This window comes from Heptranchias perlo, chromosome 16 (assembly GCF_035084215.1).
Source record: "Heptranchias perlo isolate sHepPer1 chromosome 16, sHepPer1.hap1, whole genome shotgun sequence".
NCBI lineage: Eukaryota > Metazoa > Chordata > Chondrichthyes > Hexanchiformes > Hexanchidae > Heptranchias > Heptranchias perlo.
In genome coordinates this window covers 33,121,736-33,139,783 of record NC_090340.1, presented here as the reverse complement: position 1 = coordinate 33,139,783, position 18,048 = coordinate 33,121,736, and the positions used below count along the sequence as shown (strand labels likewise).

Sequence of the window (18,048 nt, the reverse complement as noted above, 5' to 3'; positions counted from 1 at the left end):
AGGAAAAATATATTTTGTTTAAAAAACTCGTCATTTTGTTTTATTAAAATACTTGGGGAAAGAAATACCTCAATACAGCCATAATGATGAATATAAATGTTTAGGCATGTGTAATTTGGCACAAGAATAATGCACTCCAGACTATGAGTATCAAGTTACAGAAGAATACCACAAAAATTTCAATGAAAATGAATTAAAGACATCAAGAATTCTAGATCTGTCTTTATGGAAACTGAAAATGTACCTTTGTGGCCAGCATACAAAATAATCACCGTGCACGATGAAAGAGACTGATGTTCTCCACCGACGACGACACAAAATGGCGAACCTTCTTCTCGAACATCTTTCAAAGCAGTATCAAGAGCCAACTCTAATTTAAGGTACACAAGATCCACGAGAAGTCCCAGTTCTTGCACTCGTCGTCCTACTAGTTTGGCATAATCCCTTAAAATTGAAGCGTGGTGTATATTTTCAAGTTAGGTACTCAAACAAAACAAGATTGAAACCCTCAAGTTGCTAGAATTTCATACACTGATTCAAGTTTTTCCAAAAACAACAATACCCCAGAGTAAAACCCTAAAATAACTGAGTACACTTGCAGATGAGAGAATTTTTTTTGCATTAAAAAATTACAAAATTTGGTTTAAATTCTTCTAATAGTGACTTCCTTCACAAGTGGACTGGCATCACTTTGGTTAGGGTGGCATCTAAACTCTCATTCTTGATTGCCAATGCTTTCAGAAGCCAAGTCTGAACACTGAACCATGTTTCACACCAAACTTTGCAAGCAAGAGGCTAGACATCGCGTAGCAATTTAATAGAAATAAAATGTTCTTGTTTTTTAAAAAAGAAAAACAAATGCTCGATTATAAGGCCAATGGAGGGCTATACCCACAAATATTCTTTACGTTTTCCAGGAAAGGGGTAAATAGCTGGGCATCCAATCTCCAATGCAACACAGGATTAATTGTCAAAGCTGTAGGGGGTTGGCTGGTTATCCAATTAAAGCCTGTAATCCAGAATGTGACATTTAGAGAAACAGTTCAGAATTTTGTATAGAACTGAAACAACAAAAGCAAACAGTGAATTTAGCAACCTATTCTGATATTTGGACTTTAAATCAAGTTAAGCTAAATATCTCAAGTTCCATGACTATGACAGCAAGAAATATTTTGGACTGAAACAGCTCAGGTGAGTTTCAAACCAGATTCCTCCTCAAAATAATTCTGAAGACGATCATCAATTGCACCTAGACAAACGGCTGCTCAAGACAATGGAGTATGTATGCCTACAACAATCTCTGTGCAACCCTTAGACTGCTAGCAATTCCAAGGAAATTCCAATCTCCCAGGGCTGACCAATTTTACCTTTTCAAAAGTTTTCAGCTTACACATTGTGACAGTGAAACACACTATATCTGAAAAAAAGCCACCTCAGGTACCAGCAACTTTTTTCCAGCAATATTAGCCCCATGCAACTAAACACCATCAAGTAAAAGGAAGTCTTAAATGCTTTACTTCAGTTTCCTTCACCATACCATTTTCAATTATCTACAATTTTTGTAACTAATAAAACCTTAATATTTCTCACTTAATTTAACCATGAAAATCACCTCATTCTCCCAAGTCCATGTTTATAAAACCGCACTTGGGATTGCTGAAAACTGACGCCAAAGGCTGTTTATCCAGCTAACTGATTGACTCAGTCACTTCAGCTGCGAAGTTCAATTTTTGATATGCTTTTACGTGAGGAAAAGGCTACCACGGGATAAGTTGAGTCGCTGTATTGCCAGCTGTTGACTCCACTATCCTACCCCAGCTTATTTGTGAGATGAACCTATATAATACACAAATGACAATCACAGAAATGCTGCACGAAATGTTGCTCTATTATGTAACCTCCATGTATCCCAACGAGAACACATGTTAAATGCATAACCAGTACATCAGCCATCCCATAAGACAATCGTTCATAATCAACCTGATTGTTAAATTTATTCATCCAGTGTGGTGAACCTTTGGTTCTGTGGTGTGTGCACACTGCCATCTAATTCTTCCAGTCTATGCATTATTAAACACATACCTGTGCGTGGGTCAGGCTCTACAGTGATGCACCTCCCTCCCCCATAATTCCAACAACCAGTTAAGGCTCAAATATTAATAATGGCCAAGGATCAAATACCAGGGAGTAACTACCTCCTTAGGAATTATATTCCAAACCACAAATCAACACTTTCAGGAGAGATGGTGAGGGAAGAAATCGAAGAGGGAGAAAGGACCACCTTGATGCAGATTTTTTTTTAAATTTGAAATCTTCAGGCACGGATAGAACTCTTTAGAAATTTATGTAGCAACACAATTTTTTTTTTACAATATTAGGAAAAGAGGGTGTTCAAGAGCAATATGGGCCCTTATAAACTTATAATAGTCTTATTGTAAATGAAAATAAGGAAATGGAGGCTACGTTAAATAATTACTTTGTGTCAGTATTTACAGTAGAGGAAAAGAATAGCACCCCAAGGAAACTAATTTTGAATCAGGGACAGGGACTCACCACAATTAATGTAAGCAAATTAACAGTAATGAAGAAAATAATGGCACTAAAGAGTGACAAATCCCCAGGACCAGATGGTTTCGATTCCAGGGATTTTGAAGTAGAAGAAGTAGGTGAGAACATTGCAGATGCCCTAACTGTAATCTTCCAAAGTTCTCTCGATTCAGGAACCATTCCTTTAGATTGGCAAATTGCACGTCACTCCACTATTTAAGAAAGGTGAGGGGGGAAACTAGTGAATTATAGACCACTTAGCCTAACATCTGTAGTCGGGAAATTACTAGAGTCTATAATTAAGGATGGAGTGACTGAACACCTTGAAAATTTTCAGCTGATCAAAGAGAGCCAGCATGGATTTGTAAAGAGTATGTCATGCTTGACGAACCTGATTGAATTTTTTGAAGAGGTGACTAAAGTAGTGGACAGGGGACTGTCTATGGTTGTTTATATGGACTTCCAGAAGGCACTTGATAAAGTCCCCCATAGGAGTCCGTTAGCTAAAGTTGAAGCTCATGGAATTAAGGGCAAATTATTGACCTGATTAAGAAATTGGCTGAACAGCAGGAGACAGAGAGTAGGGATAATGAGCAGGTACTCAAATTGGCAGGATGTAACTAGTGGTGTCTCACAAGGATCTGTGTTGGGGCCCTCAACTATTCCACTGTATTTATTAACGACTTAGATGACGGGATAGAGAGCCACATATCCAAGTTTGCCGATGACACGAAGATAGACAGCATTGTAAGCAGTGTAGATGAAAGCATAAAATTACAGAGAGATATTAATAGATTAAGCGAATGGGCAAAACTGTGGCAAATGGATTTCAGTGTCGGCAAGTGTGAGGTCATCCACTTTGGACCTGAAAAGGATAGCTCAGAATACTTTCTAAATGGTGAAAAGCTCGAAACAGTGGAGGTCCAAAGAGACTTAGGGGTCCATGTACATAGATCATTAAAATGTCATGGACAGGTACAGAAAATAATCAAAAAGGCTAATGGAATGCTGGTCTTTATTTCTAGAGGACTAGAAGTTATGCTACAGCTATGCAAAGCTCTCGTTAGATTACACCTGGAATATTGTTTTCAGTTCTGGGCACCGCACTTTAGGAAGAATATACTGACCTTGGAGGGAGTGCAGCATGGATTTCCTAGAATGATACCTGGACTCCAAGGGTTAAATTACAAGGAGAGACTACACAAACTAGGGTTGTATTCCCTAGAATTTAAAAAGGTTAAAGGGTGATTTGATCGAAGTTTTCAAGATATTAAAAGGGAACTGATAGGGTAGGTGGGGAGAAACTATTTCCGCTGGTTGAGGAATCTAGGACTAGGGGACATAGCCTAAAAATTAGAGCCAGGACTTTCAGGAGTGAAGTTAGGAAACACTTCTACATGCAACGGGTGGTAGAAGTTTGGAACTCTCTTCCACAAACAGCAGTTGATTGTTAATTTTAAATCTGAGATTGCTAAATTTTTGTTAACCAAAAGGTATTAAGGGATATGGGGCTATGGCGGGTATACAGAGTTCGGTCACAGATCAGTCATGATCTCATTGAATAGCAGAACAGGCTCGAGGGGCTAAATGACCTACTCCTGTTCCTATGGGAGGTTATTTTTTTGGTGCACTAATATTCCTATTAATGATTAAAGATTGATTGGTGCATAGTCTGCAGATATTGATATTAATATCAATTATTCATTTTCTTCAAATAAATCAGTTATATGACATTATTTTCTGCAGCCAAATTTAACTCTGGCACCAAATTAGCCACACAACTTGGAATCTCAAACTCATGCAGGATAGACATCTGTATGGTGTGGATTTGCCATTTATACAGGCCCTACATCCAACACAGAGCATTAAAGTAAACAATATTCATAAGGAAATTTACCCCTGTTGTTTGGTTAGGGCTATAACTACACAGTCAGCGTGTTTTTCTTTATTGTAGTCATCCTCTATCTCTTTATAGAACTGCTGATAAAGCTCATCTCGACGATTATCCTCTGGTCTGCAGCTGTCTTCTGTAAACAGGAATGTACAATAGTTAAATGATTTCTGAATAAGTCACCAGTTTCATTTTTGTTCTTTCCAATATAATGCCTCAAGTATTCCTACTCATCTAGTGGGTGGGGAGAAGATTGACAAACCTGTTAGAGTTAGTTTAGCTTAATGTTAAAGCTGATTTACCATGTGATGTCCTTGGGGAAAATGTTAATTTTAAATAATCTGCTGCAACCTCACTATTTAAAATATTTTCATCTCTAAATAAGTAGTTTTAAAATAATGCAGAATTATCTTCAGGCATACTTATAATCTGTGAATTTCAAAGCAGTTGCCAATTAAACTACTTTTACATTAAAAAAATCTTACATCTGCATGCTCTTCCCGTCTGCACCAGTTCCCGCTGTCAGGAAATTTTAATGGAAATAGTTAACATTATGTAAATTTGTCATGCTGTAATTACATAATCGGGCCACTTGGTGGCATTCTGCCTAGTCTGCGAACAGCCTCACCAAGCAACTCAAAAATTTCAGAACCCGCATCTGCCATATTGTTTTCCACTTATATTAAACTTTTCTTTGAAGTTAATGGTTAATCGTCATGTTTTGTGAACAACTTAATTTTAATTTATTGCACTTGATATAGTCTCCCACTAAGTCATTAGCTGGCTCTTCACCCTCAAAAACTCAAATTCAAAACGTATTAAGTTTTGGCTGTGGCTCATTAACAACCACCATTGGGTATGGGGCAGAAAAGAGAGAATGCAGAGGCTGAGAGCAGGAGGAGAGCACAGAGGGATGGGAAGAAAGGGATGGGGGGAAAGAGAGCGACAGGAGAGGAAGCAGAGTGGAGAAATATTAAAATGACTGTCCCTACCTCCTCTCCTTTGAACTACGCACTCAGCCCTTCTCTCATCCTCAGACTTCCACCTCAAATTACCCCCTTCACCTTAAAACTGCACTTGGTAACGTCTGGCCATGTGCTATGCCGTGGGTGAATGACCAGTAGTATTAAAAATCTTACATCTGCTTGCACTTCTTGTCAAATTTTCCATTATCAATTCCTATGTCTACATTTATAATGGAAATTGCCAATGTAAATACAATATTGCCATACTGTAAATACATCCATCCTCCATGTAGTGGTGCTTAATGTCTCAGTTTTGCATCTTCCAGTTCCTTAGCCTCTATTGCAGAGAAACTCCTATGCTCCAACCAATTCTATTTCTCCAATTCCCAAATTGACGTGCATATTCTATTTAGCTATATGAATAACAAAATCATAAAATTAAGGACAGAATTACGAGTGCATCCTGGTCCAATTATCTCCCACCCTCAAACTCTGCTTTACCTGACAGTTACACTTGGCCCTGACTCCCCGTGTACACGGTCAGGTGAAATCAACTAGTTTTAAAAATGTGTTATAGAAAGTGATCACTGATTGATACTGAAGGCCCTTAAGCAAACCAGAATAAAACACAAGGTGGAAACAAAAATTCCTAAGTAAATGTCAAAACTAGTGCAATTTCCCATAAAATGACAAGCATTCACATACACTTAAAAAAGTAACCACTGTCGGACAAAGCAATTTTAATTCTTAATCTTTATACACAGGAATGTATTACATTTAGGGCTCAATTCTATAGTTATTTCATAAATAACTATAGAAGTTAAATAACTATAGGAGCATTGAAGAAAGTTGGAATAGCAAGTAGAATTTTAGACAGAAGCAGTCATTCAATATACATTGCCAGTCATTTTATTATTTTTCTGTAGAACATTTTTGGTATACTACAAAAGGAGTAGGTTACATAATTGTCAGTCATACCACTCCAGGTGTAATTGTAATCCTCAGTATTGTAAGGCTCACTATAACCACCATAATATTCCAACACTTCCTTAGTCCTGAAAGGGGAGAAAAACAGAACAGTCAAATAAGGATGCCGAATTTGCTCCAACTTCTAAAATTACCTTATTTACTTTGTTTTCTTTAGATAAATATAATTTCAAGTTTTGGAGTTAACCAACTACAAAAAAAATGAGACTACTACAAAATATTAAGATAGTTCGCCATTGCAAGCTTCAAAACAACCATTAGTTGCATTTCCATTTCCTTCAGGAACATGTACTCACCAGCTCAGACGAAACTGAAAAATTGAAGACGCTTGGGGCGATCAAAAATTTGTTTAACTTTTTGCATGGCAACATTTGTGGGCGCAGGGGTGGGGTGGGGAGGAAGAGAAAAGCAACAGAAGGCAAATACATTGCTTTTTTGGGACAAAAGTAAAAATGTTTTGAATTAGAAAATTTCAAGTTTGATCAAATTTTGGATATAACAATTAAAATATATTTTCACCAAAACAACAGATCAAACAATGAATGCTTAATTTGTCTTCAAAGTACAATGCTAAACAGATTTGACATGCTTCATAAAGAACATCCTCAGTGCCTTCTCCCCAGTAAAACTTTATTAAGCCATGTGTATGCGCCATAGACGATTGTAAGTGTGCTCAACATGATTGTTGCCGCCTGTTGTTGAGGAAAAATGAAGTTCTCTCTAGGTCAAAGTGACTGAATGCGTTACACCAGAACTGCAATTCATCAATGTTCCTAGGTTTCGTCAGATTTAGTCCTAATTTTGGAATTCATTTATCAAGGAGGTACATATTGGGTTTATTCATATAGCCTTGGACAATAAGATATTGCTGAGTTTAAAAAAGTATTTCTTTGTCTGTGCTACTAATTTATAAATTACTCCTCTAAAAGAACGACTTCCTTGTGCACACAAAAGGTACAGCAGCTTGCAGCTCACAAGATAATTATGAATGTTTCGCCCATTTTAGATCACCCATATCGAATGATCAAGTTCCCCCATCACAGCATCCAATTGGTTCTTAAATGATTACATGGTTTTTGTCTCCACTACTTTATCCAGGAGCCCAATCATGTGTAAATCATTCTGTGAACAATTTCCTAATTATCAGTCCTAAATTTGCCTTTAACTAGTTTGAACTGTAAACCCCTTGCCCAAATCTATTATTTAATTTGAAGTAATCTTCTGGTTTTCCTATTCCATTCCATTTACAATCGTATATACTCCTCTAAGATCACTACTAAGATGCCTCGAGGTTGAAATATATACGTTTCTCCAAGCCTTTCTTCATAACTCAGACCTTTAAGGCTAGGGATCAGTCTTGTCACTTCCTCTGCACTGCCTCTACTGCATGAATGTCTCCCTTGTGTCATAGTGACCAGAACTTGACACAGTACTCAAGGCATGGTTTAACCAGAGCACTAGACAGTTTGATTATGACTGCCTCCAACTTGTATTCTACTGTTTTGGCTCTATAGTTCAACATTCTATTGGCTTTAGTGATTGCTGCTCTATATTAATTGGACATGTTGAACCTCTCAAGACTCCCAAATGTTTTTCAATTTCATCCCTAGATATTCAAACACCATTCACAGGGTATGTGTGCTGCCCATTTTTCCTTCCTATTTGTAGTACTTCATATTTGTTTAGATTAAATTTCATCTGCCATTATTGTTCCCACTTATATATTTCACCCAAATGTAAATCCATTTCTTTTCTCCCATATATGTAGGAGCTAAAGAAGCCCGTCTGTTAAATTCTGTTCCCCATATAGTCCATTATGAGTCCACTCTGTTTTCAGTTTGCTACCTACCCTCTGCTTTGTCCAAAGCACAAACAGCAGCCATGGTTCCTACCAACCCACCACCCACCCCCCCCGCCCCGCCTTGAAGATCCTGAAAAGGTTTCAATCGGATCCAAAAATCTACATTTACATTTGCTGTTTACTTTTACATGGCTTCAAGTGCTAGGAAATATCAGCAAGGAAAAATAAATAGAATTGCACATTTCAATCCCTAAAACACTGGTAAGAATCACACGCAATAAAAACTGAATTCAGCCAATGACCCTAAATCTAAGTGAACAGAATTGAACAACGCTGTCCCCAAAATACATGTAAAAATCCCGGATCCCATGTAATAAAAATAAATCTGACTTAATCACTGTAAATTGATGGCCCTTATTACAAATTGTTCCTGAACTCGTCTGTCACCGGGAACTGGGTGGCACAGTAGATTAAGTGTGCTGACCTTTCTACGAGATCTGATCTGACTAATACGACAGACTCTCCTCCCCCCCGGGATGCAAGGGTTCAAAGTGAAATAAGTTTGGACTGCTATCCACATGCCTTTATGAGTAAATGTATCATGAGCCATACAGATCAGAAATCAACACTGGGATTAAGTTAACTGATCTCAGCTGGTCAGCAATTGGTTACAATGTCCCCTGGATTTTGGCTGGGGCGGAGAGGCACTTAATGCAAAATTCCCATTCCCAATTAGTATCAGGTGCTCCTGCTGAAAAAGTGCACATTTGACAGTCAGAGGGGAACAGGATTCAGCTTGGTTGTGATGTCCTCCATGATTAAACAGCCTGCCCATACTCACTGCCTGGTGAACTGCACCACTGCCCCGCCCACCCTAAAATTCTGTGCCTTCTGCTGGGGGGGGGGGGAGGAGAAGAGGGAACTAGATAAAACAAAAAAAATTTTGCGAAGTTTCCACCAGTTTCTAATCGGCACAGCACAACATTTGTACAATTTGGCTACCTTCCTTCATAAGTCATAATGGTGGATGGTGTTAGATCAAGTGTGATTTTTAAGGCACTTCAGTGGAGCTGAGTTTTATTTGTACCTTCTCTGTGACATAGTAGACCAAGGACCACTCAATGCTGACAGTGGGTGTCAAAAATAAAGTGTTCTATTGTTTACATTTATAATTACCAAAATTCACCCCCAAATTCATTTTAATTATTGCAAGTACTGAGGTCATCAGAAAGATATTCATCTCTCACCTGTAAGGATCAACTCTTTCAGCTCGCAAAGGTGATCGGTCTCGCTCTAGATCTTGCCGAGTAGAGAGGATACTATCAAGACAGAAAACAACAAGTTTTATTTCATTTTTTACAAATACCTAAGTTAGGTCAACCTTAGCATTCAATTTTTTTTTAAACTAACATTCTAAAAATCAATACCATAGAAACTCTTATTTAAAAAAAACCCCGCAGATGGCTCAACCAGTAAATGTCGTAACCGCTAATCAACGAGGACAATGTCTTCACCAAAAGTTCTTAATCTTGCTTTACAGCCAGGGCGACTGAGAAACTCTTTGGTGGGGCGGAAATAAAATTCACTTTCTATTCAATGAAGATTCCAGAAGCCAACTTGACCTTTCTGTAAGTTTATAATGAGCGAAATATATGCAACTCACTTCATCCACTGTCAGTGCAGCATCACAATAACATAAAACCCTGCTCCTTCTCCACCACGCCCAAAGTCATGGGTTGCATTTTTGTCCCATACTCTGTTATTATCAATGTATATTAAACTATCTTTGTTCCATTATCCCTGAATACATTTTTTCGTACCTGGGCAAGGATTCCCTTGGAATGTTGTATTCTGCTGTTGCAAATGAACTGGAGGGGAGAGAGAGAAGAAAGAAAGAAAGAGTTATGGGATGAATCAATTTCCAGGTCTTGATTATAAGCCTTTTCCATAAATTAGCCAAGAAACTCATTCTATGCACTGCTACAGAAGGCATAGTTTAGTCAAAATCCAAAGACACAGAAGTTGAAGAAAATGGGCAATAGAAAATGGATTCATTTTTCAGGACATATGGCAATCCAATTATATTTGTTCATCTCTCCTTAATGGATTAGTGGTTTTGAATCCTCAGTCAGACCAACCAATTATATTGTAGAACACAGAAGATTCTTTTCAGCATCGAGCAATATTTTAATGATGGACATCTAGATTATTAAATTGGGACCTTTAAACACCAGAAAGTTTCATTACATTTTGGAACATTGACAAAAATACTTAAATGAAGCAATACTCAAAAACTAAAACTCATTTTATTACACAGACTTTTCTGGGATATTAGGCATTTAAAAAAAAAAGGAAACGTAGGAATATAGGAACAGGAGTAGGCCATTTAGCCACTCGAGCCCGCTCCGCCATTTGATAAGATCATGGCTGATCTGTGATCTAACTTCATATACCTGCCTTTGGCCCATATCCCTTAATACCTTAGATAGCTTTTTGGCAACTAATCTCAGATTTAAATTTATCGATTGAGCTAAAATCAATTACCATTTGCAGAAGAGAGTTCCAAACTTCTACCACCCTTTGTGTGTAGAAATGTTTTCTAATCTTGCTCCTGAAAGGTCTGGCTCTAATTTTTAAGACTGTGCCCCCTATTCCTAGAATCCCCAACCAGTGGAAATAGTTTCTCTCGATCCAAGCTATCCATTCCCCTTAATATCTTATAAACTTCGATCAGATCACCCCTTAACCTTCTAAACTCTAGAGAATACAACCCCAATTTGTGTAATCTCTCCTCGTAACTTAACCCTTGAAGTCCGGGTATCATTCCAGTAAACCTACGCTGCACTCCCTCCAAGACCAATATGTCCTTCCGAAGGTGCGGTGCCCAGAACTGCTCACAGTACTCCAGGTGCGGTCTCACCAGGGTTTTGTATAGCTGCAGCATAACTTCTGCTCCCTTGTACTCTAGTCCTTTGGATATAAAGGCCAGCATTCCATTAGCCTTCTTGATTATTTTCTGCACCTGTTCATGACACTTCAATGATCTATGTACCTGAACCCCTAAGTCCCTTTGGACATCCACTGTTTATTTAACTTTTTACCATTTAGAAAGTACCTTGTTCTATCCTTTTTGGTCCAAAGTGGATGACCTCACATTTGCCTACATTGAATTCCATTTGCCACAGTTTTGCCCAGTCACCTAATCTATCAATATCCCTTTGTAATTTTATGTTTTCATCTACACTGCTTACAATGCCACCAAAAACTCCTTACCTTCCATCTGGGCTGAGTCTGTGTGATGGACCTACCCTAGCCTTTATCCAAGCAGACATTTTTACCTATAGAAATAAAAAGTGGTTGTGAAAACATTGCTTAAAACTTTTTCTTTAATAGTTTAAAAGCATATAATCACTATCTAAATTTCAATGCAGTCCATTTGCACATACTCCATTTGGAATCCATCCAATGCCTCCATTCCTTCTGTTGTCCTTATGTCTTCCAGCAACACTATAATTCTAAAGGAACTGTATCTTAAAATATCAAAATGAAGTTGAGCCAACAGCAGGATGCTAAAGAGTGTATTACACCCAGGGATGCATACACTCATCAACTTACAATTTGATATATAAACAAATAGCTAACCTTCAAAAAAATAAACTGGTAATATCACAGAACTATAGTATTAAGTGGGCAGTCTTAAACGTTTTTAAATTAAACCCAACAGAAAGTCTATCGGACAGTCTGTTGCATCTTACCAATAACTCAGTGATGACATGCATTTTTAAAGACACATGGTAGCAATAAAGAAGAAATGGACTTTTGCCAAGCATCAAAATGAGCTGCTTTCTACTGTTTACTCCTGACCTGGTTACATAGCCACAATAACTTTGAGAAATCTACACTAGAATGATTAACAGGCATGTCCAATAGGTAGCCAGTATCAACGGAAGCGCAACCAATGATTGGCATAAACGTCAGAATTTCGTGTTCACATGGTGACATGGCAGTTTTGAGAAAAATGTAGTGATGTTGAAGTGCATTAGTTAATCCAAACCACACGACTTGGTAGTAAGCTCCACTGGTTGTCTCTCGCCTTTTTTTGTTACATGAGTAACTTGTAAACAAATCAACATTTAAGGTTTCTGCACTAATGAGCAAAAATTTTAGCAAATAATCCCTGGGATTCAAATGGCACTCACAACAATTTGTCTGAGATATCCAGACATACAGAACAATTTCACGAGGGGCCAAATTCTTCCTTTATAAAGCCAGGCCAGGTGTATGCTGTAATGGGCTCAACATTACTTTTATTCTGAAGGATTATAACACCAACTTGACAGGCCTCAAGGAATATGTAGTGTTGTAGCAAATACTTCTGCTTGTACAGGCAGGCTGTTACTTCAGCTCGTGCTTGAAACAAAATTGTTATTTTTGCAACATCTGCAAAAGACTAGTAAAAAACCTCTTAATCCAATACGTTTACAGTACCCTTCATTTTCAGCAATTAATGGTACAAATCTTGTGGCAGGACTAATCAACTGGCCTAAAACTATTACAGCTTCAAGCTGTGTTTTCCAACTGCAAAATGGTATTGGTACACTGATATTTGTCTCCATTTTTACATTTTTCATATGATAAAGCCTTGTGCTAGACACTTTCAGTACACAGTCCACTAACAATCTCCCCTTGCACTCCACAGCTTAAATTTAAATTCAATTTATTTGTATTGTATTTGTCTTTAATTCCCCTAGCCAGGATGTTGTTGCACAATGCAAAATTTTGGGACTCCCAAATAACTGGAAATTTACATTATTTAGTGGGGTTGCTTCTATGATGGAGGTCCCACTGTATAATAAAACTGGAAAGTAGTACAGATTTGGTCATTAGTGGTATCATAGAACGTTACGGCACAGAAGGAGGCCATTCGGCCCATTGTGTCTGTGCCAGCCAAAAAAGAGCTCTCCAGCTTAATCCCACTTTCCAGCGCTTGGTCCGTAGCCCTGTAGGTTACGGCACTTCAATTGCACATCCAAGTACTTTTTAAAATGAGATGAGGGTTTATGCCTCTACCACCCTTTCAGGCAGCGAGTTCCAGACGTCCACCACCCTCTGGGTGAAAAAATTTCTCCTCAGCTCTCCTCTAATCCTTCTACCGATTACTTTAAATCTATGCTCCCTGGTCACTGACCCCTCTGCTAAAAGAAATAGGTCTGCCCTATCCACTCTATTTAGGCCCCTCACAATTTTACACACCTCAATTAAATCTCCCCTCAGCCTCCTTTGTTCCAAAGAAAACAACCCCAGCCTATCCAATCTTTTCACATATCTAAAATTCTCCAGTCCTGGCAACGTCCTCGTAAATCTCCTCTGTACCCTCTCTAGTGCAATCACATCCTTCCTGTAATGCGGTGACCAGAACTGTACGCTGTACTCAAGCTGTGGCCTAACTCGTGTTTTATACAGTTCTAGCATAACCTCCCTGTTCTTATATTCTTTGCCTCAGCTAATAAAGGGAAGTATCCCGTATGCCTTCTTAACCACCTTATCTACCTGTCATGTATTGATTAAATTAACAGTATATATTTTGCTTCTAAGTTTTGAAAAAGCAGTAACGTTGCATTAAAACTTGTTTAATATTACTGATACATTCAAAATTGTAATCCCACCTAATTTTATTTTTCCTACTTGCTTCTCCGGATTTGTAAGTTATACTCACAACGCAAAATATCTTTCTTCCCAACCCCGCAAATAATTTCACAAATGACAGGAAGACAACTTTAGCTAAATATTTACCAATGCCCCATCAATGGAAGCTAGGAAGTCCACGGGAAAAGTGCATAGGAGAAAGACTTCAGCTCCCATATCCCAGTGGGCACTTGGGTTGCTTCCCCCCCACCCCAAGGGAACATACAGCCTACTATAATCCAAGTGTGTTACAGCACCAACATTTGTGCTGTCTTTTTAAAACAGTACAGCATAGCAAGAATTATGTATAACGTTTCAACCACATTCACGTACCAGATTAAGAGCAATCTCCATTTCATTATCAGATCACTGTGTTTCACTTGCATTTGTTTTAATTTTAGATCCACTGAATTTGCACCTTATTTCTTTTCTCACTCCATTTTCCCTATTTCTTCAGGTTTTTGTTTGTTTGGACCTTTATTGTGCTTTTCACCGCCCCCCCCCCCCACATTTGAATATATAATCTAAAAGTCGATTAAGCATTTGTCAGTCTCTTAAACCACTAACTCTTCTTTGTGATTGGTGCATCCATCAATTCTCTCCCCCCAACCTTCTATTTTTTTTTCATACCTTAACTAAAATGCTTCCAATTCTGACTCCAGGTAGCCTTTATTATTAAGCCCTGTCTGTAACAAACTAGAAAAGTCTTTAGGTCTTCAGTTCTGATTAAGGGTATACACCTGCAACTTGTCTTTTCTCTTTACAGAGGCTGACTGACCCACTGTGAATCTCTAGCATTTTACATTTTTATTTCAAATCTCCAGCATTTGCATTTTTTCTTTGTGGGAGAAAACAAGTACAAAAAAGCCTAATCTTATATCTGAAACTTTGCAGTCCCTGCAAATAAATAACATTGCAAAATTAAAATTCTTGTCTATCAGAGAGGATACCAGGGTTTACTGTAATATTTTAATGATTGAACTAATGAAGAAACCTTTACCAGCACATGCATTAATAACATTCAATAGTTACCAGCAGACTACATGCTGCAAAAGAGCAAACCCACTGGCATCTCCAATAACCTTTCTTTAATATACAACTTTTTACCTACAACGGGCATTATAACAGAACTTTGGTAAACACAATTCTTCAAATGTGAAAGTTCGTTTCAAATTAGATAAATTTATTCCTTTTTAAAAGCTTAACTCCTGTAATATAACTTTATATACACTGAATTTTTCAAGAAGTCTGTTTCCCTGAAGGCACTGATGCATGATGGGCACCAGCCCTTCCAAATAGCTGTTTTTCCTCATGTGCCTAGGCAGAGAGGAAAGATAAGCAAGTCGAGTCACATCCTCACTCAACTCCCTATCCCATGAATACCAAGGCGAACCGTAACACCTCCACTTCCGCCAGCCAGGATCAACTAACTCACCGCAGACCAGGAAATTGAATCCTGGATCTTTCTCGTTTGTAAAGGTCAATTGCCGTTACTAGCTAAACCATTGGAGGGCCTAGAAATCTTGTTTTAAAAAGAAGTTTCTCTTCAATAATGATGCACTTATAAATGTCTGGACAACCGAAGTTGGAATTATGCCTATTGTAACTAGACCAGATACAAGGATAGGTTTCATGCAATATGGTAATAATGAATTTTAATTCATCAGCACAACTTCAAGATTGAAGGATGCACGATGTACACGATTGAAAGGCACAGATTAATCAAGGACAGTCAGCTTGGGTTTGTTAAGGAGAGATCACGTCTGACTAACGTGATTGAATTTTTTGAGGAGGTAACGAGGAGGGTCGATGAGGATAGCGCATTTAATGTAGTCTACATGGATTTTAGCAAGGCTTTTGACAAGATCCCACATGATGGACTGGCCAGGAAAGTAAAAGCCCATGGGATCCAAGAGAAAGTGGCAAGTTGGATCCAAAATTAGCTCAGTGGCAGGAAGCAAAGTGTAATGGTCGACTGGTGTTTTTGTGACTGGAAGGCTGCTTCCAGTGGCGTTCCTCAGGGCTCAGTACTAGGTCCCTTGCTTTTTGTGGTATATATCAATGATTTAGATTTAAATGTAGGAGGCACGAGTAAGAAGTTTGCAGATGATACAAAAATTGGCTGTGTGGTTGATAGTGAGGAGGAAAGCTGTAAACTGTAGGAAGACATCAATGGACTGGTCAAGTGGGCAGAAAAGTGACAAATGGAATTCAATCTGGAGAAGTGTGAGGTAATGCATTTGGAGAGGACAAACAAGGCAAGAGAATACACAATAAATGGTAGGATACCGAGAAGTGTAGAATAACAGAAGGACCTTGGAGTACATGTCCACAGATCCCTGAAGGCAGCAGGACAGGTAGATAAGATGGTTAAGAAGGCATATGGGATACTTTTCTTTATTAGCCAAAGCAAAGAATATAAGAGCAGGAAGGTCATGCTCGAACTTATAAAACACTAGTTAGGCCACAGCTAGAGTACTGCTTACAGTTCTGGTCACCATATTACAGGAATTGTAAACAATTTTACAACACCAAGTTATAGTCCAACGATTTTATTTTTAATCCCACAAGCTTTCGGGGGCTTTCCCCTTCCTCAGGCGGTGTGGAAAAGACAATTTCGAATCCAGGAAAGATGTGATTGCACTAGAGAGGATACGAAGGAGATTTACGAGGATGTCGCCAGGACTGGAGAATTTTAGCTATGATGAAACATGGGATAGGTTGAGGTTGTTTTTATTGGAACATAGGAGGCTGAGGGGAGATTTAATTGAGGTATATAAAATTATGAGGGGCCTAGATAGAATGGATAGGGAGGACCTATTTCCATTGAGAGGGATCAGTGACCAGGAGGCACAGAGGAGAATTTTTTTTCACTCAGAGTGGTAGGGGTCTGGAACTCACTGCCTGAAAGGGTGGTAGAGGCAGAAACCCTCAACTCATTTAAGAAGCACTCGGATGTGCACTTGAAGTGCCGTAACCTACAGGGCTGGAAAGTGGGATTAAGCTGGATAGCTCTTTTGCAGCCGGCACGGACACAATAGGCTGAATGGCCTCCTTCTGTGCCGTAACTTTCTATCATTCTATGATTGCCAAACATATCCCCTCCAGAAAAGTTGCACACAACCATGAAGGATTAAAATTATAACCAAAAGAATTCACCTTCTGAAAGAGAACTATATAAATAGGGTAGCTCTTCTCAAACTAGAGCTTTGTTCAAACAGTGGAGACCAAAGACAGTGAGATTAAAGTGGTAACAGAAGAAAGTTAAACATGAATGTCAATCTATCTTTTCTCTTCACAGATCTGAAAATTTCCAGCATCTTTTGTTTTTATTTCATATTACCAGCATTTGCAGTTTTTATTATGCTTATAAAATGCAGCATCTGAAATACTTTCTACAGCTATTTTATTACGTTGTACAAGAGATCGTTCATTTTTTTTGCATGCGAATATGACAATATAAAAAAAAACCTTTCAAATACAACCCGAGCTACGTATGTAGAATGGCGCTGCTTTTAGCGACCGTTTCTCGGTAAATTTAAAATCAACAGCTGCAATAAAAAATAAGACTCATCAAGCGACCGTTTCATAACATGGCCACCGAATCTGGACTCAACAGAAGTTTGGGATGAGCGACATTTCTCCTTCGGTGAGGAGATTTACATAAATCGGGCCGAGTGAAGCGACACAAGCCGCCGACAGCTAAAGAGGTTGGGGGGTATGTGGGCGAGGAAAAGCCGGCCTTGTTTACCCCTTCATCCCCCCCCAGGACTAACAAAGCGGGCGGGGGACGCCTCCGCCTGTGACAGGACGATGACAGGAGCTGGCAGCAGCCTTCGGGCTGGGCCTCGGCCGCCATGTAAAGTAACAAAGGAAGATTTACATTCAAAGTAAAAGGCAAGCGGGCGCATAACACACGCAGCGAAGCAAAAAGGCTTGAGGCCCAGATGAAGGCCATTCCTCCATCTCCATCTCCATCATCATCATCATCATCGCCACTACCGCCTCCCGGGCGCTGTTAGAAATCCCGGGTTTAGAAAACAAAAAAAAAAGACCCCGCGGATTAAAATTAAAACCGCAACTCACCTCCCGGAGCTCGCTCTTCTCGGCTGCCAACCTGCACCGGAACCGGAAACACAACCGTCAGAGTGCGAAGGCAAAAAAAAAAATTG

At 38.9% G+C, this 18,048-nt stretch overlaps 1 protein-coding gene across 1 annotated transcript in view; it reads right to left on the bottom strand.

The window, feature by feature from the left end:
* Window positions 1-18,046, bottom strand: part of LOC137333652 (nuclear receptor coactivator 5-like) — a 31,205-nt gene extending 13,159 nt beyond the window's left edge. Inside the window, exons 1-7 of the mRNA XM_067997908.1 lie at window positions 17,963-18,046; window positions 11,465-11,529; window positions 10,012-10,059; window positions 9,439-9,510; window positions 6,382-6,458; window positions 4,445-4,574; window positions 245-444 (exon numbers count right to left, since the gene is read on the bottom strand). Of these exons, the coding sequence (XP_067854009.1) occupies window positions 245-444; window positions 4,445-4,574; window positions 6,382-6,458; window positions 9,439-9,510; window positions 10,012-10,059; window positions 11,465-11,523 (586 nt within the window). The 5' untranslated portion in view covers window positions 11,524-11,529; window positions 17,963-18,046. The remainder of the gene's footprint in view (window positions 1-244; window positions 445-4,444; window positions 4,575-6,381; window positions 6,459-9,438; window positions 9,511-10,011; window positions 10,060-11,464; window positions 11,530-17,962) is intronic.
* Between the last annotated feature and the right edge of the window lie 2 nt (window positions 18,047-18,048).